This window comes from Hetaerina americana, unplaced genomic scaffold (genome assembly GCF_022747635.1).
Source record: "Hetaerina americana unplaced genomic scaffold, ioHetAmer1.1.p SCAF_13, whole genome shotgun sequence".
Lineage (NCBI taxonomy): Eukaryota > Metazoa > Arthropoda > Insecta > Odonata > Calopterygidae > Hetaerina > Hetaerina americana.
The window spans coordinates 8,804,629-8,832,511 of record NW_027286403.1 but is presented as its reverse complement, the minus strand read 5'-3'; the positions used below and the strand labels follow the sequence as shown (position 1 = coordinate 8,832,511).

The following is a 27,883-nucleotide window of genomic DNA, read 5'->3' as shown; positions in this document are numbered from 1 at the left end:
TTTATTCTAATGAGAAAGCGTGAGTTGGTACAGCTCTCTCGTCATAATCAATGAAATGGAATGCCCTTTACTCACAAAACTCACGAAAAATCTGTTTAGCGATCTTCTATTGAAAATTGAATCGTCCTAGGTTTGTAATTTCCAAGGTTGCCAGTGCCTGAAAATTTCATTCGGGGCTTGAGTTAATGAAATTTTGCTGTCTGTTAACTTGCAAGATCGGCAAGTTAGCATTTTGCTTCAGTAGCAATACTGTGAGTCAGGGATTCAAGGTGTACAGTCACGGGTTTTGTAATAGAGGTGTGACGACGCTTTCTAGTATCTCTCAGCACGGTTCTCGATCTCACATCTTGACATAATTTCACCGAACGCATGGAAAATGGTAGATTTATAATTTTAGCATCGACTTAAACAAAATGATCCAATCTACAGGTATACCGCTGTTTCACTCAAAATGGTTACTCCAAGATTTCTTCCCGCTTTAACGTAAGGTATAACCCAAGAAAACCCCCATTTTTCCATTTTCATTATTTTATAACTGAAATTTCCAGTCAAACGTGCAAAAACCCCAGCTGCTTTATCAGTAAGCACCTCTTGTAGCTCGTATATTAACTAAATAAAAAGATTAGTATGGAAATCTTATGTAGCGTTAGCGTGATAGCTAAGCATTAAATCACCAATCTTCATATTTGGCGAGAACATATTTGGGTGTGAACCGCCGTTATGCCGTGTAGGGGATAATTCAAACGCACTGGGCCTACTTCCGAAAGCATCCTTTGCGCGTGAAACTTGATGACCTCCCCATCTCTTTCTTAAATGCAGGTAATGTAAAAGGTGGGCGGACTCCTAGAATTTTCTTGCTAATCCCTACTCTCCCTCCGATTCATCAGGACGCCATAGGTCCGACGTTTCCGCGTCGTCGATAAATACCACTCTTCGGTTTAGAAAACAAGAAAGAAAGAATACTCGATAGAAGTGACATAATATTTGTCTGAAAATCATATCGCGGGCTCCCCTTTAAAAGAACCGTGGAGCAAAAGGGTGGTGGAGAAGAGGGGAAGTCTCCTGAGAGGTTTCCCCGCCTCCTCACTCCGTGTGTGCCAGACACTCTGCTTGATGCAGGTGCGAAGGCATAGCGCACTCTTATCCCGCATCGTTTCCAACCAAATGGAGAGACTCCAATCCTCATTTAATATTTACCTTACCTAAATATTTACCGTCGTTTCCACCTGATGGGCGAATTTCAGAAATATATCGTATCTCCGTGCCTTCGCTCTAACCCCGAAGCCAATTTTTACCCAGATTACTCACAACTCATGATTGGAGAAACGGTTTTAGCAGGTTCCAACCCGCGAGGTGAAGTGAAATATACAAGAGGATCGACTGTGAATGAATTTAGTATCTGAGCATTAATTTGATATATGTTTGAGGTCAAGACTGGATTTCAATTATGCAAGTTAAAAATTCAAAAATAAAAAAATTTATAGCAGCTTTCCGTTCCACAGAAGTTTTTTCATTCTACCTGCTATTCATCAGAAGAAAAACAATAATCTGCGATAAGTAAATATTTCAATAATTTATTTACTTCTGCAATACAGTTAATATCTTTATGAGTTGCAAATACCTTCCCGCCAAGTACAGACGTGTATGTGCAAATTCAACTTCGTCCGTCAACACTTTTGATCGCTTTTTCGTTGAATTACCTGTTCTGTGAAGCAATGGTTGAGTTGAAATGAAGAATTTCACCGTCTACAAATAATTCACCTTCGAACCCCTATCCCTCAATCTTCGCCTATTCAGTGAAGAATTCAGACAATATAGCACCAGAATTTCAATTTTGGCCGTCCTGAATCACAGATTAATCTCATAGCACGAAAAAATCAAGCTTATATGCTTATGTATAGATGATAGATCAGAGAGTGTGTTGAGTTCCGGGATATAAATAAAATATCTCTACAGTAGGGTGTAGTTCCGTGCATCCATCCCAACTATGTTACGGAATTGGTGTCATGCTCAAGCGTGGATATCGTCCCACTAAATACGTATATACCCAAATGATGGCAAACCATAATTTAGGTTTATTACCTGCTGAAAAATATAATGTTAAAGATTGGAAACAGGATAAATTTTCCTTAGAATAAATGCAAGCAATTATGGGGAACTAAATATAAGTTAGAGAAAGTACAGCAGTCAGCGACGTTTATTAAAAAGCTTAGATACTATAAAGCCAAGGTTATTGTGTATAAAATAATTTGAGGCAGTGTATTCATTGCTGTCAGTATAGTAAACACCAGTACACATTATGACAATAAAATAGAAAAGGTTTTTCGTGGTATCAAGTATCTCATATTTGGAAGCTGAGTAGTCCGCTGATTATTCTGACTCACGGAATTCAACATAGATGTTTTTTTTTCTTTTTCGACGCTTTGATATATACTCTTAGCTCTAAATATGAAAATAAAATAATTGTAGTCAATGGTGGCTTTACTTGATGCCGTAACTGGGACCATTCTGCTTAGTCACATCAACTAAATACCGTCAGTGTTTCGACTCGCCTGATAGGGAATTCGGCAAGCACCCACTCGGCTAAGTCGTTAAATTTCTAAGTGAAGGTCCTTTCTAACTAACTTCCTTCCAACGTGATATCATTATAGAGAATGTATGGGTACAAGTAAATATGACCATAAAAACTGAATTACAGGAATGATGAAAACAAATGTAATGTACAAATAATATACCAATGGTCTTCAGTAGAAATAAAAAAAACCAATCAATTGAATTTTTCCGGAAAAAGTCGTAGACTATCACATAGAATATTGAATTTATTCTTAATTACCGTGTGTGACAGGATAGAAAAGTACAAAAATTCTATGCTTAAAGCAAAAAATGGGTAGAGTAGGCACAATGGAGAAGTTATAACTACGTAATTCTTCAAGTAATACCATGGGAAAATTTGGAAATTATTTGAATACGTAATCAGATTTAGCAATCCTCCAGAAGAGATGGTCTCAGAATTGTTATCAAGAGCAAAATGAATAAATGGAAAAGTCCACGTTCATTCAGATTATATATACCCTACATAAACGTGTTTAAAGAATTACCAAAAATCATTGCAGTTCTAAGATAAAAATAATGAGCTTGGCGACCTATTATAGGTGAACGATAGAAGAATTTACACAGCTTAATTGAGGCGATCATTTTAAGTAAATTTCTCTAGTGTTTCTATCACCATGCTTATTAGAGCGCCAAAAGAAACCTCCCAAATCCTCGATGGACAATTGAATGACGTGGCAGTATCGACCAAAGGAATAGTTAAGCAGCCACAAAACATCAAAGTAAAAAAAAGTCCCGTTAATAACCCGGAAGAGAGCTTTATCCTTCCTGCTATGGAACTCTTCACTGATTAAGGAAACGAACGTGTAAATAATGTGAAGCAGTTGAAACCATGGACGCACGACATTCTGAACTTAAAGGAAAGAGATAATCAAATGTATGCAGTATTTCCAGATTTAAAGTGAGATTTAAACTCACCTGATAGTCACCAACTGCAGGGTGATGTCCAGAAACAGGTTTTTGCATGGGGTGTTATGAGTTATTTGAGAATTCACCGTGGATTTGCGATTACAGCTGATTACGAGTCATTATACTTCAGGAAATATCGGAATGGGAGTTAAAAATACTTATAAGAATCTTGTTTAACAAATGCACAGTTTTGAAATTTTAAAGGAAAGGAAATAGCAAACGAAGGATTAAATGCAATTTGCATAGGATATTCTAATTAATTTTGAATAGGGCGAGTATTTCTGGATTCAACGCTATCTCTTATCCTTTAAAGGTACACTAATAGAGAGGTATGCGAAATGATGTAAAATAAGTATGAATTCATTGGAGAAGCTGGAGGAAAATGTAATAAGAGTTAAAATAGCGATGATATTTCACATTGCTTAGGACGCATTCAGAATTAGAAAAAGTATCTGGGACTCAAAGGCTGGAAGTAACTTTAGTCAGTGTGAGAGTAGACCACATTCCAGTATGCTACTAAACAATCGGCATAAGCTTCTCCTCAACGAAGCCTAGACCTTAACAAAGAGGGAGGATAGTAACAAGTTGGTACTATAAAACGCCCCTCTTCCTTGGTTCCATTGAGGATAGGATTCAGTGACGTCTCGCCGAAAGACATATGCTCCAACTTCACACAAGCTATGTGTTCACATTTAAATGTTATATTTTTACTGATCGTAACTATAGAAATATCAATAAAAGTACGTAACTAAATTTATGAGTACAACTTAAGATAAAAAGAACGACAGATTTTATTTTCGTTAAATTAATAAACGGAAAGGTCGAATTGCTCTTTTGAGCGGAAGTTAGAAGTTTTAACTATTGAAAATTGACCCTGCTTTTAAATTTTTACGATAAAGTTTTTGTTGAAGTTTAAAAAAATAAAACCGAGTTTTAAACTTTGCTTTATTTTTTAGGCTCAATTTGCCTCCAAATAATCTTACGCCATTAATAACGAGCCTGACAATTATGTCGCTTAGAAAGAACACTACTAAATATGATTTTTACATAAATAATACATTGATCCCTTGTGAAAAGAACAAATCTCGTGTATCAAGATACTAGTTTCATAATTGGTGAAGCAAGTTCTCATATTAAAACTTACAGCTGAAATATTTGGCAATAAGACATTCATAACGTAAGTATGTTTGCAAAAACGATGCCTTAAGAAATTATTCATTACTATAAAACCAATGTTATCACTTTTATATCAAACAAACTGCCGGAATATACAAAAATACGTCGCTACCTTCAAATGTAAAATTGAGTCTGTCCCAGGTATTTATTGCTTCAGAAATTAAGTCCAATTTTACTGTCGTTTTGAATGAGGTCATGCCATGCCAAGACAAACTTTCCTCTACCGAAAAAGGTCGGTTTTATGGTCGATCAGGCCACTCTCAACAAAAGGAGAAAGGGAGTAGAGGTTCCAATGAGATAAAGTGCATGACATGTACTTCAATATGCCAACTCGTTTCCTCAAGACTTATCAAAGGAGGACGTTGGCCTCAAGTTGCTCAGGAGAAACGTTTTGGAATACAACCCGAAGCATTTTAGAGCGGTGCAACGTACTCAAGTAAACATATGAGACCGAGGGAGACATTAGATCCTCATAGTACATCAGAATATTTGACGTTCAAAATTGTGCTGTGTATTATACCGTCCAAGTGAGATAATAACTGAACCTCAACAAAGATAGTTTTAAATGCCCATTTTTAATTTCGCACAACCAAAATCAGCCTCTACACCCAAGATACACTCCCTGCCACTCTTCTTCATAGTGGCTTGGAGGATGTGACGTGGCGTAGATTAAAATTAATTTGCATTTGGTCAGAATTTTGTTGACAAATTATAAATAGATAAATGCCTAAATAAATATAAATGTGTGTATATACATATATATATATATATACATATATATATATATATATATATATATATATATACATATATATATATATACATATATATATATATATATATATATATATATATATATATATATATATATATGTTATCTATTTATTTATTCAGCGAGAATTTCTGCGAAATTGAAATGCCAAATACTCAAATAACCATCGGGTATGAATCCAAAAATTGATTGAATACTGCCATCACTTTCTCTTTTCTGGCGCCAACTTTCTTGTTTACGTGAAATCTCACTCTATTCGGCCTACGTCACTTGATCTTTTTCGTATTGCTATTTCTTTTAATTCCCCTGCCATTATGTTCCTAGCTAATCTATTATGCCTCAAGGTTTGCTCAATCTGTCTGGTTCTTTTTGCTCATATTGTGCGCCCTATTTCCTTTACCAGTTTTTCAAGACTTTTTTTCTACTTTGGTTCACTTTACCAAATGCTCATATAAACGATCCATGGACTGTTATTCACGACATGTTTTCTTACATAGCTCCCTTGTTCACTCCTATGAGCGTGGCACTGATTTGCTTCTTAGCGGTGATCTTTTTCCTAGCTTGATGTCCTTCGACCTCTTTCCACGCTGGGTTTTTTTACTTTATAGGTAGGTGATACTTTCCACTAGTTCTTAAGAACGTTTCCTTTTAGCATGAAACCTGACTTCAGCCTCTTTCAGCTGCATGATATGCTGTAATTTTCCTTTTTTAAGAGAAATATTGCTGGAATTGAGATGCCAATGCGGACATATTGCTTCGCCGAAATCCTGATTCCCCAGTCTTTTACGTGTCCCCGTGTCTGTTGCCGTACTATTCCTTGAGGAATCTTTTGTGTCGTGAATTGAGTATTTACGTCACACCATAACAACCGGATTCAGCGCTGATACAAACGAAATCAGCCCGCTCTATCTCCTTACCCATGAAGCAAGTGTTGGATGGAGTGAATGTGCGAGCAAAATGTCATTCTGCTCTCAAAATGATCCCAGAGCGATATCTAGGCCGGAGTTCATCGATGGATTATGGATAGCGTTGAATCCCAAACACAGACTCACGGTCTTCTCTCGTCGATAGCGTACGGTGAGCACGGAAGCCCGTGCATCCCGGCCCAGCGTGTGAAAGGCGTAGAGAGACGGTGAAAATCCGCACCCATCTTCACACCGCCCTCTAGATCTCTGGTCTGCATCATATCATTAAATAATAATTATCGATATATATCTTAAACGCACCGATACATTTTTATCGGTGTACTTAATTGATATATATCAGAAGTCGTTTTCGCAATTTTTCATGATGCATATATTTCGTTTCTCGTAAAATTTAATCATAGCAGGGCCATAATGGCATTGTCCTGACGTGACCATTTACATTGCCTGAATAATTGAAACCAATAAAAATTATCCTTTAAAGTCTGATACAAACTTTTTCTTTTCTGATTCCAACTATCTAAATACCGTTCCGATATTCCGTGTAAAATTTAGCCACTTTGATCTAGAATGATGCTATTAAGATGTGTCCGTCATTTAAGTTTGTACCTGGCTTCGATAGAATTACACAACGTACCAGTGGAATTCATTGGAATATATTATGCCTGGTAGTAATCAAATGTTGCAAGAATTCTTTTAATAAATATATACCTAATGTAGCAGGTAGCGAATCTTCACCATGTTAGTTTTATACATAAGACCTTTATTTAAAAAAATCAAAAACCAGATGACCTCGACGTCAGTTTTAATAGTTTTTAATAGATTTTACATCGCAGGAGAGACGCGAAAACGTCCATTATCTATATGTAAATGGTCCATTTAACGACCAACTTCGATAATATTCCACTCTGCTAGAATATAATTTTATTACATATCCACTCGTAATATTATCGATATGTTACGATGGATACAACGCACCATTCGGCCATGTCGTGCGGTACTTAGGCGTTCAGATGCATAATTTATTTTTCTGCCATCCCTAGCCGTCGCTGTGGAGGAGGAAGGAAGGTGGCAGTCTGGCGTTCCCCTCCCTCCTCCTCTCTCCACCCGTCCCCCCTCTCTCTCTCCGCGACGCCGGCGACCTCCCCTCCCGACCCCACCCCACCCAAAGGCACCCTCCCCTCGCCACAATCGCAGCCGCATTGCAGCTCCAGTTTTGGCACCATCGCACACTTCGCGAGGCGACACACGCCTCCGTCACACACACACACACACACACACACACAGCCAAGCAGAGACACACACACATTTTACCCCACCAACCCTTGTACTCTCTTCATGCGTCCCCATCCTCCCACTCCGAGCGGTATGATAAAAAAAATACTCGTCGGCCGTTCGCCACCGACTTCGCGTCACCCTCCCAACGGGGACTCCGATGCCGCAATGCCCTTCCGGTGAGGTGGGGCAGGGCTTCGTGCCGCTCGTTCCGCCGCCCTCCCCCGATCAGCGCCGAGTGTCTGGCCTCGGGGGATTTTGGCGGAGTGAGGACCCGGGGCCCGGCCACCCTGATGGAGAGGTCCTCTCTTGACTGGGAGTCCGTGTGGTTCATGGGACGCCCAAGTGGGGTAAGAGTCAGCGAGCTCACGGCTTCAGGGGCAGCCCTCGAATGCGTGACGGTTTCGGATTGACTGGATAACTGACCTAGCTCAACGCTCCCAAGGAGATTGCCAGACAAATGAGACAGTCTGTGATCGCAATGAGTAGACCAAACGTCGATTAAGTCGAATGAACCGGCCGACGGTAGTCGATATGAGTGGGCAGTCGCTCCAGGCGGAAGCCGCCTCCGTAGTTAACACAAAGATGGTTGAATTTACCGAATGTGGTGCGAAGGTATTCAACTTCGGAAATTTCCTTAAAAATCCCTTCAACGGAGGCATAAGTTGCACGAGAAACTGGAAGGTGACCCCTTCCTTTGGAAATTTATGTGGGGAAGTTTTTTTGTATTCATCAATGGTATTAGTCGCTTAAGGTCATAGAGAAATGTTGCAGTGAAGTATTATTACATGAAATTTTACCCGATAGCAGTCATGCAACATTCGGAAGTACCGAAAAATGAAAAACGGAAAAATGGAGTTAAAAAAAAAGATTTATTTTACGTATTCAGAAGAATTGGTGACCAATCATCACAATCACTGGGCATCCTCTTTCATTAATTTACGAGAAAAGTGAGTTCTCTGCCGAATTCTATAGAGCATTGTTCTTTCGTTCATTTGCCTTCTTCATTCGTTTATTAAATTTCAGTGCGAGAGCCTAGTAAATGTTAAAAATATCGCGAGTGTTAACTTTGAAATGTATTTCACCACGCGTAAAATTTAAGAACTTTAGGCATTCTTATATTTCAGGCAACAGCTTCGATTATTTTTTTCTTACTCAGTCATTTAGTATCTATTGCATTTTAAGGTCATTACAACTTATAAAGTGGTATCTTAGCTGCATAACTTTACCCTTGTTTTTTATTCATCATATAAAATTATGTTCCTAAATTTTTTCATGAAAATGGCATGTATATTTTATAATTAGCTTAATGTGACCTACGTAGTGGTTATCTTGCTTCCGCTGCTCAAAGTCACCGGTATTTTTAGCACCAAGTCACATTTCGTCCATTTATTGCTCCCTAAATTTACTGTAAACTAGGAGGAAATTCTTGCTTATCAAATTGACTCCAAAAGTTTTTACCCTGATAAAATTGCAATTTTTTTAGAATTAAATAGTCAGTGTAGGCTTGTTTTTTAATTACGGCTTCAAAAGGTTTTGGGGAAGCCCTATTTTACTACGTTCCCTTAGGGTCAATGGAGGTATCGTCCGTAAATTTTCTTGTTGAATCATTTCAGGCACGCTTATGATAAAAGAATTTTAATTGTCCTTGTTCAAAACAGAAGATATTTGTAAATACATGGTTTTCATACAAAGTATCGGGAAAGGTTTCGGTAAAAAAGATTTATTTCAAATAATGCTACCAGACCTCAACATTATACAAAGAACGCGCGTCGACACACTTTTGCCAGCGGCTTTTTCACGACTCGAAGGCTCCCTGGTAGGTGGATTTCGGAAGGTCCTTTAGGAGAAGGGTGCAAGCTTCTTCGACGGCACTTAGGGTCCCATAGTGGTGTACTTTAAGGAAGGATTTAACTTTTTGGAATAGGGAGTAGTCTGCTGATACCCATTTGGGACTGTAAAGGGGTTGGGATTCTGCTTTTGATCGTCCGTCAATACCTTTGGGACGAGTTTTGCGCAGATCTTTCCCATCACCAAATGTTAATTAAAAAGGGTGTGTACTGCTATTTATCAATGCCAATACGATCTGCGATCATGCGCACACTTGACCGACGGTGTGAATTCAGCACCTCACGCAAACGTCATGAAAAAATTGTTACCGATACATTCTATGCAAGCTTTGCATTTTCTAGCACGGGTATCGTTTCACAATTGTTTAAGCAAGTATGAACATGATAAAAGCATTGAGTAATGTCTCTTTAATTTCACCCTATATATGTACTCTGCATTACTGAAATAAAAACTTAATTTTTCCTTCAAAGAAATGCTCTTTCTTTCATGACTATCACGTAAATTAACTAATCATTATTGTACCTATTTTAAACGATTTCGTGAGAGAAAATTTATTTTTTATTTTTTAAGACAGTTAAATATGTGTGATATCATAATGATAGAGTCAAAAATTGCGTTAAATTCATATATTATGTATCGTTACAAAGTGGGAAGGGGTTAAAAAGCTGCTAATTTTCTTGTATAATTTAGGGTTAGGGGCCCCTGTCTAAAAATAAAAATGACTAAGACTCTCTCTGCTCGTACCATAAGGTCAGTTAGCCATTCCGTTCATGGCCATATTAATGTTAATATATATTAACTTTATGTGTACATAATGTGCTTAAATCCAGACAAGCACGTGTTTCCTCGAAGGAGATTTCCTCACCGGGTTAGCGGAACCTTCCTCAGATCTCTCCAAAGCATTACACTTAGCCAAAGTATCGTAAAAAGTTGATCGGAGGTACCAGAAGAATCGGATTATTTCGAAAAATAACGCCCAGCGCGAACACTTTCAACAATAGCGGCTCTTCGATTGTGCTCCGCACTTGTACGTAACATCTCGGCCATTTTGGGGGATATATGACTGTTTACTAGACTCCTAAAGCTTTCAAGAACGCCAATCGCGACCTCCAGTGAAACTACGATATGGCGGGAAATTCAACTTGAAATTTGTCCGGATTTAAGGGTCGCACCCTGTAGAGTTCCCTTGGGAGAAAAGACCATCATATTGGGGATCTTGGTGGTACGGTGGCAATCGTACTGACTTCCCTCTCAGAGGACCCGGATTTGAATTCCGGCGGCGTCGAATATTTGTCAGTGGTATCTTGATCCCCACTTGAGGTGCTTTGTGAAGGGCACTTCGAGTGAGTACGCCGTCCGTCGGATGGACGTTGAGCTGCGGACCCCTTGGCGCCTTTCGTTAAGAGCACGCTAATGCGGAAACCGGGTTTCTCTCCACCTTTCCCTTCTCATCCATCCCTAATGTCGCAAATGACCTCATCTGTCGGTTCTCTCCCCTAAATACTACTACTACTACTACCATTATGTTCGCTACCACTCGTCTGCCCCCCTCCCAATTTTGCCTGGTGAATTTGCAATCAACTTCATTTTTGTAGATTTCTTCGTTTCTTTTTTGTTAATTCTTCCATTAGCATTCGTCCTCTCCTATATTTAGCTTTTAGTGCTCAATTAAACAGAAAAATCGTTTCATGCACACTTTTTATTGAGTTCGAAACAAAACCCTATATTTCGTATTACATTGAGTACTTCTCTTTTGCGGGAGGGTCGTAAATCCGGTGAAATACATGGTCTCTCTGTGGTTTCTTCCCCCCATGATTCTATTGATTACGGCTTCAGCTAAACTACTATGTCTCCAGATGTGCCCAATTAGTCTCTTATGAGTGTCCTCCAAAGACCTACCTCTTAACTCACTCATCGAAGTGCTCTTTCATTACTAATTCTTTTCTATCCATATATTATTTATATTTCAGCAGATTTCAAGCTCTCCTGTTGCCCGCCAATCCCTTTAATATATTATAGTTACTTTTGCTGACATCTTCTCATAATTTATCTTTTGCTTTCCTTTGTTAATATTCCCCTTCGAGTCCCCTCATCCATTGTCTTGGGGAATTAATTGTAACACGGAGTGGATTAAAATAGCTTCCCTCTTTTTCATGCAGTTGTTTTTAAGTCTGCCTTTCTCCCTCAATCCTTAATAAGTAAAAAAATATGATCTCAAATGGTTCGATACACAAAAAGATGGAAGTTAAGAAAAATAGGTTTTAATTATTTGAGCTGTTCTATGAATGACATCAGTTGCTGGGCTATTTTTCGGCTGTATGATGATTATTTATTTATTTTATTTATTTATTGACTTAATTGGGCGAGGTTGAGACCTATGGTCCCTTCTTCCACCTAACCCTTGCATTACAGACATTACATTGAAGACAATTACATGCAACCAAGCCCTAGATGGAGGAAAATCCAATTATTCGTAAGCCCATTGCGTAATATACACACTGCACTCTTGTAGTATTTGTAGAATGGATTGATTTAACGTGGGTCACACTATGCTTATGCGTTATTCGCACTATTTCACTGTCATGCCGTTACTAAAAATTTGCGCTAGCATCTAAACTTGTGTGTTGATCAGATTACGTTCGGCCACAGCGATAAGCGTTAAATCGCATCCGGGGGAATTGAAAAATGGGAAACAAACAATTCTGCTGTAAGAGAACGAGAAACTTTGTTGATATTTCATTCCTCTCGCCCTATTTTAGAATTCTGAACCAGTGGGTACAAAATGTGGAGCGTGATTGGTGCTTGTCGTTTTTATGTCGTCATAATGCCTATTCTATAGCATTGTGCATAATGCGTTGGATTAACGTGGGAGTTTTCATGAAAATACCAATCGTGACGGAAAATATGTAAATAATATATCCTTTACTTCTTTCAACATTGAAAACTACGTTCACACTGATCTTATTCTTCGTGAAGTTATGAATTATAATATGTTAATGCTGAATTAACCACTGTCAATGTCCTCTAGCCAAGACGCTTCAATGGCACTCGTTCCTGTACTTCAACCATTCCCGCTCGTCGACTCGTAAGCCCTCGTTCAACTTTCACCCCGCATACATTGACCTTTCTCGGGCATGCCGAATCGCAGCACCCCCAATCTCATGAAGACATAGAGCGTCAAAGTTATCCGTATTGATTCACTTTATAGAGCTTCGCCAAATCTCCAAGGAGAGTATATTTTTTCGTGGGTTTCATTACAACGAAGTTTTTGAAACCCAGGCTGCATAACTATTCGCCATATTTGTGCGATTATACTTAGGCCAGAAGTTCATAGAATGGCTCAAAAGTTCATTTACCCCCGTAGGCGTAGCCAGTTATGCGAAGCGAGGCTTTTTCGGGAATATATTTTGCATTGAAAAAAAGGAGACAATTGTTAAATTGTTACAATTCTAAAATTGTTACAGAAATGAATGTCTCGAGAAATACTAAGAAACATCGACGTTGAGTTTGGAAAACTTGAAGAATCCAAGTAAAAATATATAAAATTAGGAATTACACTTTAAAGAATAAAATTGAAAAAAATGGTCACCTTTACTTTAATTTATAAAGTAAATCCGTTAAGGCTTTGTGTAAGAGATTCTGGGTAATTATTGAATGTTTAAAGATTAGTATTTCCAAATCATGAGCATTTGAGGACTATCCAGGCATATTCCTTGATAATTTTGGTTAAAACAGGTAATTAACTTAGCTTTGAGATTCTACATTTTTCCCTCATAAAGAGAAATATATTCGTATATAACTGAAGATTATTGGATTGCGTCACACATGTACATAAACTTTGACGAGGATACATTATAAAAGAGCCAAAAATATTTGTTATTATAGTGAGCGAAGAGATGAATTTATGAACTCAATCAAGTTATCATGCGAGAATGCTCAGTCATTCCGTCAGAGTGACTGTAACGCCCATTAAATTTTTCTTTTCATAGGTGTGCCTTCGAGTAGATATACAGATGTGTCCTTCCAAATGTCTCAAATGATAATTGAGGAAAAATATGACCTAAATGAGGATTTAATTTAAAATTATTGTAGCACTAAACTACCTCGGTTTTCATCCCGTAGGTCAGGTTTATAAATGAGGGTAGAGTTCCCCTTGTATTTAGCCCAACGGCGTTTGAAATTCGCACACGAGGGTATGGGGGCCAGATCAATTCCCTGTGCCGCCTTTAGCTTCCCAGAAGGTTCCAGTATCAGAAATATTACAACAGTTGGGTGAAGCTGAGAACGTCTGGAAGCGTGCCCAGGAATCAAACCTGGGCCCTTCAACCAGAAGGCCAACACCCTATTCCCTGGACTACCACGCTCCCGTAGTGCTAAATAAGCATGCTAATTTTCTTCTGTTGGAAGACATGTTCAAATGACAGAGACGAAGACTGCTGTAATTTTCCATTTAACAAAGAGTTTTTTCTGAATAATTTAAGAACTGGGATGAATTTCTTAATGACAGATTATATGACTCCGAAGAGGATATTATTCGTTGGCCAAAAGCATATTCTTTAAAATATTTATTTAAGGTTTTATCTTATATGGTTAAGATGATTGAGCTCCTAAACAAGGCTCTGAATGCCTTTGGACATAATAGTTCAGAAAATGTGAATTTGGACGAGATTGAAATATTACTGTCCTCGTGGTAACCTAGTGCGTAGATCTTTAGTCTACTGACTGGAGGGCCTGGAATTATATCCGGATGGTGCTCTAGACATCACCATAGCAGCGCGATTTTGCAGGTACCAAATCTTTATGGATGAGGAATTTAACTTCCCCGTATACGAGAGAGGGTTCCGCCTCTGACGGGAGGTTCACGGGCGATGACTCTTAATACCCCCGATCAAAATACAATGGGTATTATTCTCCGTAGGCCATAGTTTGCTGGAAAACTACAGGTGACACAAAGAAAGGAACTGCCCCCTTTCATGGAACGCATGAAATCACCATGGAACCTGGCATACGGTCAGCAAGAGTGTCAATACAAGCGCTCGGGTTGATTACCTTGGGGTTGTAGGTGGATTACAAAAACAATTGCTGGTTGCGCGGTACCCCTAGAGCACTTTAATGCAATCAGATCCAAACTTCCCGCTCTTTGATTGAGAGTTCTCAAATATTCATGTTCAATAGTAGATTGAATTCTCTTCAATTCTAATCATTTCCTTTGCCGCAGACGAAGCTTCCGCTAGAGCATCATGTTGTACGTAATCCAAATGCTAATTCCTGAATTTCAAAACTACCATAGTTGTGATTGAGATACCTATTTCAAGGGGATTTTTAATGTACAAAAGTTGGCAAGACCTAGGTGAATTTGTTTTCTATACGAAATTTTAGATTTCGATCTTTGACCAATTTGTGAGTAAATGACTTCTCATTTTCAGTTTTCCAACTATGATGTGTTCAGTGCCTTCTCTAAGTATTATACAATTCATGTATTATACAATATACCCCAGTTACAGTATTTAAAGCTTGGAGATTTTTTCAATTATTGATATTTTATGAAAAACGAAGGCGTTATATTTCAGTGTAATTTCTATTTCGATAGAAAAATGCTTCAGGTGCATTTTAAAATATTATTAATACCAATCTATATAATGACGTAAACTAAAAAAGCTAATTTAATTTGAATAACAAACATTTACATGCAAAGTTAATTAAAAAGCAAAGAAACACCAATAACTCTATGCATGATGCTTACTGCATAAAAATAACTTGCCGTTACCTGATCAAAATTTTATTTACTGCCGTTCATGAGCTTTTTTCGTGCACTAAATATTTTCTAGCCAAAGATGTCCTTGCAATTACTTACCTGTTTCGTGCATTAGTTTGGGAAGACTGCTAAAATTAGCTTCAAATTTTTACTTTTCCTTTTACTTTCCCTTTTTTGACTTACTCAATCAAATCTAGGTTTCGCAGGTTTAGTCGGAGCTTTTATGAAAGGAGTATTTCTTGAATCTTAATGTATAGATTAAACCCCAAATGCATTCAATGCGGCTAACCCTGGATTGAAGTCCCAATGTTTTAAAAGATAATTAATTTTCACAAAACATCATTAGTAGCAGTCGTTATCATTAACCGGGCTAGTGTAGGCTTTAGATGGACCCAGGAAACACACAATGCCCTGCTCCTAAGATCTAACTAGCATGCTACAAAATATCCTCAATAATAATAATGATCGTAATCCTAATTAGTGATCCCATTCTACACATTACAATAAAATATTATTTAGCCCTGCATACTTTCTACCTTACAATGCATATCCAAAATGCTTATTCTTTTCCTTTCACTACATTGCTTTCTCAGCCTTCTCTCTTATATTATTGTCTTCAGCGTCCCACTGCCTCCCAATATCTTTTACATCGACATGTCCTCTCTTCGAATTTCTCCCAGCAGCCGTCTCTCTTTTGCTACCATGCCTGTAATATTCTCGTTTGTTTTCTTTACCGTTAATTTTATTTTATCCATTTCTTTTCAACCCAACATCTCAATATCCACCACAAATCTACGTTTATCCTCTTGCCTCTATGACCAAATTTCCGATCAATGCAATATAACGCTCAATGTTAAAGGATTTATTTAAAAGGATTGTTACCAAACTCGCTCCTCTGTATGCATGCTTCCTAGCCAATTTTGCGAAATCAGGCGTGATGTTGTAGCAGGTGAACATGATCGATTTTTAGCAAATAATAATTCACTATTCCACCGTTGATATGGAAAAGTGAATTATTGTTTGCTGCTAATCGATCATGCTACTTAAACTAACGCCGTTCATCTTCTAATGTCCTTACCACTTTTCCCACCTTCTTTCAAAGTGCTTCATGAAGAGGATAACTGTTCTACTAGATTAAAGATATGTTTCCCAACTTTAAAGTTTATCATACCTTCCTATTTCTCGAGAATCTCAGATCTCATACGCAGATTGCCACCGCGGGTTACGGCGCCACAGGAGTTATCCATCTCTCAATTCTCTGCGCTCGCCTTCTATTATTTGTTCGAATCCAATCAAGCACAGCGGACGGGTCATTAGCGTATTCTGATTTCGTCCAGCGCTCCCGCAGACATGAAAGTGGGGCATGACAGTGACGTAAAACAGATGAATGAAAACGTAGCTTAACGCTTGATCGTCCACAGATCTAACTGATTTGAACAATGCCCCACATACTTTCAATCCTGTCTCCAGTCTTCCTATGTCTCGAATAAACCTTTTACCTAAGTATATTAAAAAGATTATTAGACAATGGATATCCCTGTCTTCTTCCTAGAGCTGCCCATCCCGTTTCCCCATTCTCTATTCTCACCAGCCCAGTCTGCGTGCAGTTTTCGGAAAAATTGTGTATCCCTCTAGCCTCCTATAATATCTTCTGTAAAATGTTAATGAATTTTGCTTAGTTTATTTTGTCTAACGGCTTCTCAACACTCATCAAAAATGCAAATACATCCTGGTTGTACTCTGTTGCATGTTTATTTCTTACTAGTTACCTCATTATGGCTAGTAGCTAGAATTATTTCTCCTCCAAAGTTTCCATTTGCTCTTCTCCATCCTTTTTTTTTAACCATTACAAAAACTGCGTGTCAAGTCTAACTTATAGTCTAATGGTGCTCACTTGCTGTTGCTTTTGCCCTGATTTGGGAGGGTTTAAATACTGGTTAACAAATAAACAGTTCAGCAGGATTGTTATCTGTTACCACAGCTCTATTTGATTGTATTCCTTCAAGGCTTCTTCATCTCGTAATCAAGAATTCCTCGAAGTAATAATAAAGATGACGCCGATGCATTGAAACTAGTCGTACATAATAAAAAAAATGGTGTAAAGATTAATAGTTTTGTTTCGTTTTTGTTTGTTACTTTAGTGATAATGGATTTCCACTAAGTTAAGCCTAAATACATCGAGCATATCATGTATTCATTGTTCAATTCTATCTGAATCGATATCGTATTCATTTTCAGTATCCTAAAATAACTGAGCTAAGAGGTGTATATTCACCATACAGTTCTCCTGTATGTGCATTCCAACTTATTAGAACCTCTTCTGTTCAGATTTATATTTTAACTTATGCATTTCCAAAGGTGAAAACGGGTTTTCACCTATAAAATTCTTACAGATGTTTCACCTTTTTTACAATCCACCATTTAGCTCTGTCTCTTTAACTCCCCGGACCTTTGCATTGATTTTTCATTCATGTTTCCTTTGCCCGAATAGTTAATTCCCTCAGTTTATTGATTAGACCTTTATACTTTCTTCTCCATAATCCTGTGTTCACGTTCTTCAGTTTCTCCTCTTATCCATCGCACTAATCATATCCTCTAAGCCATGTCATCCTGACTATTTTTCATATAAACATTCCTAGTGCTTTATTTACCGATTTTTTATCCCTTAATTTAGATACCTACATCTTTCTTTTATTGTACCAGTTAAAATTCACTTCCGGAATTTTATCAATTACCTCGTAGTACACCTTCACTTACCGTAGTACCTGTTCAAGTCTTCTACATTTTTATTCTTATACTCCATTCATCTTTCTTCAATACCTTGAATATAACATAAAACTTCATAAGTACTAAATATCGATCATATTGGACCATAAAATCACTTAATTTCCTCAGTAGTTAGCCGAAAAATATTTTTAAGTTTAGTGGTGTAATTACGATACGTAATTTTGAACTTGGTTGCAGTTTATGGAGAATGAGTCACTTTACCATATATTTCAAGGCTAATATTTTCTGATAAAGCAATGCTTTTTTAGACTGAAATTTACCGAATTATATTGCGCTTTCAGCTTTGTGCTTAAGTTATTTATGTATCTCCTGGAAATATAATCATCCCTTCACCCTCATTTTATTCCACTGCTATGTTTGAAACATACTTATACTCTCTCAACATGATTTCGTATCTACATACGACTTAAGTGTTCATATGCTCACGAATTTCTACGTCTCAAGATTATTCAAGAGTCACAAAGCTTTGGAGGTCGATTAGTTTCAATAATTTTCTATTTTTGGGTGTATTCTTCCCTTTATCTTATTGGATTTCATACTTGTGTTCTGCGATGAATCCAATAACGTGACCTAGTTTTTTGCATATATTAAATTCATTTATTTAGTTTAGCTGATGCTAGTTATGAGAATTAGAATCACCGAACGAAAACAATTAACAGAGCATTCTAACACACCCTACCTAATACGCACTAAGCGGAACGCGAACAAGCGTTTCTTAGGGTGCTGTCACTTTACTCTGACAAACGCCACTGAGTCGTCATTTATCAAACTTAAAATATGGTATCATAATAGACAACTTGATATTATGAATTAATCCTCTTATAACCCTTGAGTTTGAAAAACCAAAAATAATTGTCTTTCTGTTATTTATTAAGAGTAAATAGTTTAAAAAATGACAGAGTTTCCTCCATTTATTCATGAGTGCTCACAGTGAGTAGATTGGGATCATTCCAAAATAGAAATGGCACCCTGGATCTCATTAAATGATAATCGATTATGTTCAGAACACCGGTATTCGATTTCACTGATAAATGATACAGATCAAATGCTTTACTTTTTCTCATAGTCATTTGCCTATTAATTTTAAAAAATATCTAGCGAAATATACAATAAACTACGGTAAAATTGTAACTGTATATATTGTTCTTTAAAACAAACCGGTAATGACACCCTGCATTCATGTCGTACATTTGAAATTACCAAAATTGTGCGTTCTCGTGTTCTAGAATTTCATTGTTTAGCCATCATTTTTGCAGATGTTGCTCGCTTCGCTGAATTCAGTCTCCTTGCCATATTAGATGGAAATGTTTCATTAATGTGCTTCGTAAACGTGCCACAAAATCTACTTTTTGGAAGGATATAGGCTACTACCATCAATTTTTTATAGTGGAGAGATGTGGTTATTCAATGGCTCCAGATTGAATTTAAGCTAATGGATTACCGTTTCTGGCATTTTGTTATTTTAAGCATTATCTTTATTTATGATTTACGAAATGGAAGTAAAATATGAGGAAAAAGGTATATTACACTCTATTATATTATACACAGTATTAAGCAATTGCAAATGAGATATAGTATATTAATACTCTGCATACATACATACATGACCTGTTTAACTTGAAGCTAAAAGTAGAAAATTGTGTCCGATAATTAAAAGTGCTTGGAACAACAGAATGACGTTACCACTCGTTTGTGATATTCTCTTTTTTGCCTTATTTACGTTCAATTTGATCCTACCAGCGTAATTCGTAGAATTGATTATATATTTTTCCAATTAATTTCCGCGGCGCAGTAAAAATTTGCTTTTCATCGGAACAGTTAATTGATAATTAATGGAAATTTACAGACCTGTAACAAAAGATTCACGAAATGCATGTTTCTTTACCAAAGCGATTAAACATAAAATTTACGATGGCAAATCTTTACAATTTTTTATTTGTTCTTATTCGGAAACAAAAGGGACATGCAATTAGAGTAAGCTTATCCGATGCCATCATTACCTTATTCCGTGACTTTCATGGCGAGTGAACGCTTTCATTTTTTCTATAATCGCTTATAAAACAGGAACATGAAACTTTCTGATATTTCAAGTTATGTTTCCCTTTTCGTCATTAAAAGTAATGGAATTGCTGTTGGTAAGTATCTGTTCTATTTTAAATATACAATTTATAAAAAAATACTGAATAAACTTTCTAATATTTCAAATTACGTTTCCATTTTAATTATCAAAAGTAATGAGGCAGATTTATGGGAACACATTGATCCATTCTAACTGCACTTACAATATAAAAAAATATTTTTGCCATGATACTTGTTAAAAACAAATAGTATGTTAATGGGAAATGTCATAGTTTCATGGCGCCCGTTTCACGGAGCCTCGAATTGTATGCTACAAAATGGATGCAGATAACAGTCAAACGAATCAATGTCCCAGTAATGCGATTTAAGGAGGGCTGATGTTCGATCAGAACGTTACACGTTGAAGGCTTGTGATTTATATATGTGTGTATATATATATGTATATATATATATATGTATATATATATATATGTATGTATATATATATGTATGTGTGTATATATATATATATATATATATATATAAATATATATATATATATATATATATATATATATATATATATATATTCTGGTGTAAGAAAGACTAAGGGAAACCCCAAATTTGATTGGTTACAAACCTTCAACGTGTAACGTTGAAGGCTTGTAACCAATATATATATATATATATATATATATATATATATATATATATACATATATATGTGTGTGTGTGTGTGTGTGTCTGTGTGTGTCTGTGTGTGGGTCTCGGTAGTCCAAGGGGTAGAGCGTTAGGGGAATCAAACCCGGGACCCTCCAGACTACTGACCGGAGGGTCCCGGGTTCGATTCCCGGGCAAATCTCTGGGCACCTGCAGCTCCACCCAAGCTATGTGATTTTTCGGGTACCAGATCTTCCTGGGAAGCCATAACCGGCACAGGGAAAGTAACTGGCCCCCCTACCTTGATGTGTGAATTTCACACGCCGTCGGGCTTAGTACTGGGTGATCTCTACCATCACCTACCAAACCGACCTTCGGGTTGATTACTGCGTTTATGGTGTATATATATATATATATATATATATAATAAAACATATATATATATAATATGTATAAAACATATTATATATATGTTTTATATTATATACTATAGTGAGTGGTCCTTTTTAAACCTTGGATAATGAAATATGCTAATCCTTTTAAGTTATATAACGCTTTCTGTATAACGCCCAATTATTTTATGTTTGAAACCACAACAGATTTACAATAGAAAAAAATAATTTAAATATATATTTTTAAGTTGAATTCTATGGTCTCGGGCTCAACTTTGTGGAGGTTCATGTTCGTTTGAATGAAAATACTCTGTAACTTCCACACAATTTTTATTCGTACTACCGGTTTCAACGCTTCGGCGTCATCATCACGTACCTGATGATGACGCCGAAGCGTTGAAACTGGTAGTTCGAATAAAAATTGTGTGGGAGTTACAGAGTATTTTCATTCAAACGATATATTTTTAAGTTCAGCAAAACTTTCATTCCATAACAATATTAGTATTCTTTTACAATAAAACACTCAAATATAATGAACGATGTAGGTGAATCGAAGAAAGCTGGTTTAGATAGCATACCTTATTGAAAGTTTGAAAGAATTTGATTACCTATTATTTAGTAATTGTATTTTCTGGTAGTTATAGCTCATTGATTTTTCAATTCTATTTTGCTCAGAATGTATCGTAAATAAAAACAGAAAAAGCCAAAATTTTTTTTATTTTAAAAACATTTGCTTGGCAGATTTACACATGGTTGCCGGTGTTTGATTAAAATTACCATAAATTGTTTAATTGATTCTTTTATTAAATACTGCCATATCTCTAAACTGGAATATACTATGCGACACAATAAGAGTTTTCCGAAGAAATGATAGGAAAAACTAACTCTCATAATGCAGTTTTATCATCTTTTAGTATAATAAATGGATATTGTCAAATATAATCATGAATGATATTACTAAACACACTTGTAAGTCTCCTCATTTCAGCTATTTGAATCTGCGAAGTAGGTTTTCTAATATCTACGCCTTGTCTCTTATGATTATTCCATGACAGTGCGTCATCTGCGTCAATGCTCGGGCGACGATGCAGACGTACCCGTGTGGTCATCGAGTGGTCTGCAGGAAGTGTTTCGTGAAAACCATCCAAATGGCGGTCTCTCAGAGACTGCTGCCGCTGAGATGTGTCATATGCCGGTAAGTTATTCCCAGAAATACACTCCATTGAAATCTGTAATGGACTTAAGAGGATTGTTTGCCCTTAGAAAGTAAGCTTGAATGAGTGTGCATGATTTATTCTTGCCATTTAACCGGACGTTCTAGAGCCTTTCTGAAGGCATTGGGTTGAATTAGATACAAGGAGTCGAAAAGTATCGGCAAAATAGCCGACTTGACCACTCCTTTCCGTGCCTCTTACTTTGAAAGATATAATAACGGTGCTGCTCCATAATAGAACTAAAAACTTTGGTCAAATGTATCTACCTGAAAAAGTAAAAATACATTATATTTACCCATATGATACCTTGGTGATATTAATTCAGTGTGTTAGATGTACCATGCAAACGATGTTGTTACATCGTTTTGCTCTAAAATATAGGTTTCATTTTCAAAAACCTATGAAGGTATTTTGAAATCATTTTAATAAGCTTAAGTAGAAATTTCGCATTTCATAATTACATGTTTTTATATACTACTGCTCTGAAAATGCCTAAATGGCTAAGAGAAATGGATCATAGCATCAACTACCGGTTCAATCAAATATTGACATTTATCTTCTCCGTAGAGTCTGGTAAAAAGAAACATAATCAGATCGTGGTGAATAAATAGTTTTGGCAACCACTCCTATTATTTTCCGTAGCAATAGCTATTGTTATATTTAATTCTCTCAATTGAAGTTTTATGCATAAATACTCTTCGTAACACTCTTTTTGATACTCAGCTGATGTGGTCTTAAAAATACCAAATGATAAGCTATAATTGGTAACTTTATTTTGCTAAATTCTTTCATTTTTTCCTATCCTTGAATACCCTTTCCACCTCTATTGTATGCATAAACTATTTGGTACATGTTATTCTGTTTATGAGAACTCTATTATTACGCGTCCTCTTTGTATCTTCCATTAAATCCACCCATGATTTTCTCGGTGCACCTATTTATCTCGAACCATTTAACCTTGCGATTAAAATTGATTCATTTATTTTTAAGAGAGCCTATAATAAACATGGTAGTAGTCAGAGATTCCAATTACCAAAGAATTTATCGATCGGGTTCTGATATTCGTGCGAGGTCTAAGCGAAATACCATTCAAATAGATCAAGAGGCTTATGACTTTAAATCACATTCCTCAGATGTATAGCTGTTTTTATTAATAATTTTACTGCTTCTCATTAAGAGTTTACTAGCTAAATTTCACATGTTTCAAAATTTTAACAGGTGGCTCAACACAGCGGTACAACCGCGAAGACTTGAAGCTTCTAGTTCTATTAGGTTCGTGGAATTTTTTATTTAAGGGGATTTGTACTCTTAAATGTCATATCTACATATTATGTCTTATCACTGGAAAATTAACGTTACAACAAGGTTATGATGTATCTGCGAAGTTAATTGAGTGACCCCTGAAAAATGAATAAAATATCATCGTGAATGAACGCAGACCTCGTAAAGATCACATATATTGTGATCTAGTTAGCATTGTTTTATCTGGAATATAAGAGACATCGCTAGTCGTCTGCTGTGTTTACAGAGTTTTGCTACAACTTACACATTATTAGAAAAAAATGTTACTTGAAAATTTAAAAATTAAAACGGAAGCAGAAAAAAATAATCAAATTGGGTCTAAAAAATTTAAATACTCTCATTTGATATACTGTCTGAATGTAATCGAAATTTGCAGTGGGAAACCATTTCGGATGGAAGGCTAAGCTATAGCTTAACTATATGGATCCTCTTTCGTGAAATCTCGACAAAATGGCAAAATGAATATGATCTATTCCGTGATTAATCTGCGGAGTTAAATTGAGCCCCAATTAAGTAAGGAAAACACGTTTATATCATATACTATTTGCTAAATATATTAAGAGTTCATGGTAAAAAGTTCACCCTTGCATGCCGGCGCTGTTTCATATCCCAATCGTCCTTAGGCAGTAGAAAGGTGAAAATATATTGTTGGTACTAATAACGGAAGTGGAATTACAGGGAAAGAGCTTTGGACTATTGATCCAAGAGCCCGGGTTCAATTCCTCTGGGAACCTTCAGCTTCACCTATGCTGTGAGATTTTTCGGGTACCAGATCTTCTTGGAAAACTATAGATGATACGGGTAAAGGAGCTGGCCCCTCTATCATGATGTGTGAATTTCACACGCCGTTAGGCTAAGTACTAGGTGCGTACATGCATGTACAATGCATGTACATTCATTCATATATTCATGTAATGACTATGGAAATTGTATTCATGTGATTGCGCATGACCATATCCCCAGTAGACTCCATGGAAAATATTATCGATATTCAAAGGGGCGATACGGTCGATATTGTTCGATAGACAAGATTATTGTTGTCAAATCGATATATATATATATAATGTATAGAAATATATATATATATATATATATATATATATATATATATATATATATATATATATTATATTCACCACCTCAACGTCTTGTTCATGGTCGATCAAGGGAAATTAATATCGTTCGTTCCGGTCCCGCGAATTTTCAAAAACCGGCACTACTTCGTAATGATGCAGTCAAAAGTTGCGGCTGAACAAGGGGTAATGAAAATTTCACGCCTTAATTCTTCAACAATTTTTTCATTGTTTCCACATTGCTAACGCACTTCACCCAGTTTGTATATTCCCACGGTGGATATCCCCATGAGACGCAGGCCGTCACTGGGACTCACTCGACGGGCTAGCCAAGTTCACCTATTCATAAAATCACTCGTTGACTGACGTTTGGGTATCAAAATTTTAGGTCGAAGATCCTGAGGTTGAAGCAGTCCAGCAGCGGCCGCAGCGGCAGTGGGGTGTCGACTTCCGGGACCATTCTGATGCCCACGTCGGCTTCACAGTACTCCATGATGTCCCCTGGGGGCTCCCATGGGAACCAGTGGGCTGTCCCCAACTCAGCCTCGCTGTTCTCGATGACATCCGGTTCGTCCTCATTCTCAGGTACTTCGGAGTGGACTTCTTTGGGTGGTTTATTAATTTTATACGAGGTGATTAAAATCATGCCACAAAATGAAAATCACAAAATTCACATCACATGTCATTTTTTACGCCGGTCGCGTTTTTTAGTGGTTATAATAATGACTTACTAGCCCAATAGTGGCTAATTGGAATCCTGCTTTGATCATGGGAGTTGCGGAATCTAATTGTGATCACTTGGATACCTGATGGCAACCCAGGAGAGGCTTATCAGGATATCTGAGTCAGACAGGCCACAAGATGGGTCATGTGACCAAAAACGAAAGTACGAGTCCATTGTTCTTTCAGACTGTGTACTGTAAGAGATGGGAAAATCATATTTCCGCTCACAATATTCCGCTAATTTGTACTATTACTTCTCAATGTCTCTAGGAGCCCATCGGCGCCGAGGAGTGGGTAAAAATGACAACGTTTGTTTTGTTGGCGTTCAATGGGACTAGGACTGCGATAGTTTACGCGTCTTTCTACAAGAGGCTGGTATGCTCGCCAGACATGGAATCCCAACATAACGAAAGTTTTTACATTACCTCAGTATTTTCTGTTGCCTAGACACTAGACAACTGCCTAAACACGTTCAGAGGATAGCGTAATGTGAAAGATAAATTTGCCCTATCTGTTGTGTTCCAATGGATTAGATTAAATTAATCCTGCATTCCAATGCAAAAATTAGAAAGTTTAAAGTTACCGCATCTCCCGCAGTTTCTTGGAATTAATCCTGCGTGTTGAAGTTTTCCGTCTGAAATACGTCTTGCAGTCTGATTGGATGAATAGAAGACGTATGTTATCAAGGACGCAATGAGGGACCGAAAACGAAAGAGGAACCAAATGAAAGAAGTAAGGATGGAAATCACTACATTAGCCTCTATCCCTCAAATTGATCGAGTTGCACGGTCATTTGAAAGCTTGCTCTCATTTGACGTATCACCGCCGCTGTCAATGAATTTGTGATCAAAATCATTGGATGAAATTCCGCCATTGTTTGTTGTAACTGTTGAGGGAGTCACAAATAATGACACATTTATCTGGAAATAATTGAGCTGAAAATTTCACTCTATGGTTTCATTAATATTTTAGATTTCAATTAGGCCGTGCACATTCTACAAACCACCCAACTCAGTCTTCAATTTGTTGAAAGGGCTGCACCACATCGCGTGATCTCGTTTGGGAAGCCTCTGTTGGCAGAAAATGAGTAATACTTCAGCCTTAGTTCAAGACAATTCACCACAGAGCGACCTTACGATTCTGATTTATTCGACCGATTTAGGACGGAAATAAATCACAAGCAAAAAGCTATAAGCACAGATAAATCAATTAAGTAACACCACATTGCACATGCCACCTTGATTTTGTAAGTATTTTGCGAGTATAGGTACCTGTAAATTACTTAATAATAAGATACTTGTATCCCCATACCTCATGGGTCTTTTTCTTTCGCCCGCGATATTTAGATGAGATATTTACAGTAATGTGTCGTAATTATTTCGTGAAAGTAAAAACAACAAGAAAGGCGATTATTTTGAACACAGTCATTGCGCTTTTGTATTAAATGTCATTCTCGTGTCTATTCCGAGTGATTTCATGAATGCGTTAACAAAATTGATGAGAGTAGAACAGTTATTTTCCCTTTGGTGAGATTCTCTCACTTCAACTTAAATAAACAAACCTTCCAATTAATATCTTGGGGGTTGTAAGACGCGACTATTGGAATTCTAAATGAAGCAAAAGATGGATCAAAGTGTGTAAATATTTAATTTAAACGAAATTACTAATGAGGGATATACACTAACGCATGAATGAGTGATGTAAAAGTTTTTGATCACTTAAACAGTTACTTAAGGTTTTTAATGGCCGTAATCACGAAAGACCCAGATAACATCCGCAGTACTGGTGGAGTGGTATGAAATCCTTCCGTCAGTGTTGAAAATCTCTTTCTCAATTTTGCCGTAATAGAGCCGCGTTTGCATTCCGCATGTCATGAAAATTATATTCCTAAAAAGAATGTTGATTGTTATGAAGTGTAACCATGCGATTATAAAAAATTTACACTGCTGAAAATAAAATAATTTTTCATTTCCAGGAATGTCGTCTGTCAGCTCGGCGACAACTAGCAGTCAAGGGTCTGGAAAATCCCTATTGTCGTCCAATTCTGGAAGCATCAAGAGTGGGCCAGGAAAGTTAGGTTACCGTCAACCAACTGGTGCGCTGAAAAAATCCCAAGCACAGGCAATGAAGGTATTCTATGCTATATCATAACTAATTTTATGTTTCACTTAGTCACAATTGCTATCTATTTAATTTTATATACAACGTTGCACGGTATTGACCGCAGTACTGCGATGTGGAAGGCAACTGGAAACCACCACATTATTCTCCATAGAATATACAGCCTTTTCTTGTATTAAAATACAATAGAATGGAAACATATGCGCTGCAGTAAACCAGTCCTAGGATTGAAATGCTAAAAAAATCCCACGTGCAGAGGTGTGGCAGAGTGTTATTTTATTT

At 37.0% G+C, this 27,883-nt stretch overlaps 1 protein-coding gene across 1 annotated transcript in view; it reads left to right on the top strand.

The window, feature by feature from the left end:
* The window catches only part of LOC139686072 (axoneme-associated protein mst101(1)), a 239,298-nt gene that overhangs the window by 198,795 nt on the left and 12,620 nt on the right, over window positions 1-27,883 (top strand). The window contains exons 4-6 of the mRNA XM_071583190.1: window positions 22,224-22,363; window positions 25,146-25,342; window positions 27,456-27,610. Coding sequence (XP_071439291.1) covers window positions 22,224-22,363; window positions 25,146-25,342; window positions 27,456-27,610 — 492 coding nt within the window. The remainder of the gene's footprint in view (window positions 1-22,223; window positions 22,364-25,145; window positions 25,343-27,455; window positions 27,611-27,883) is intronic.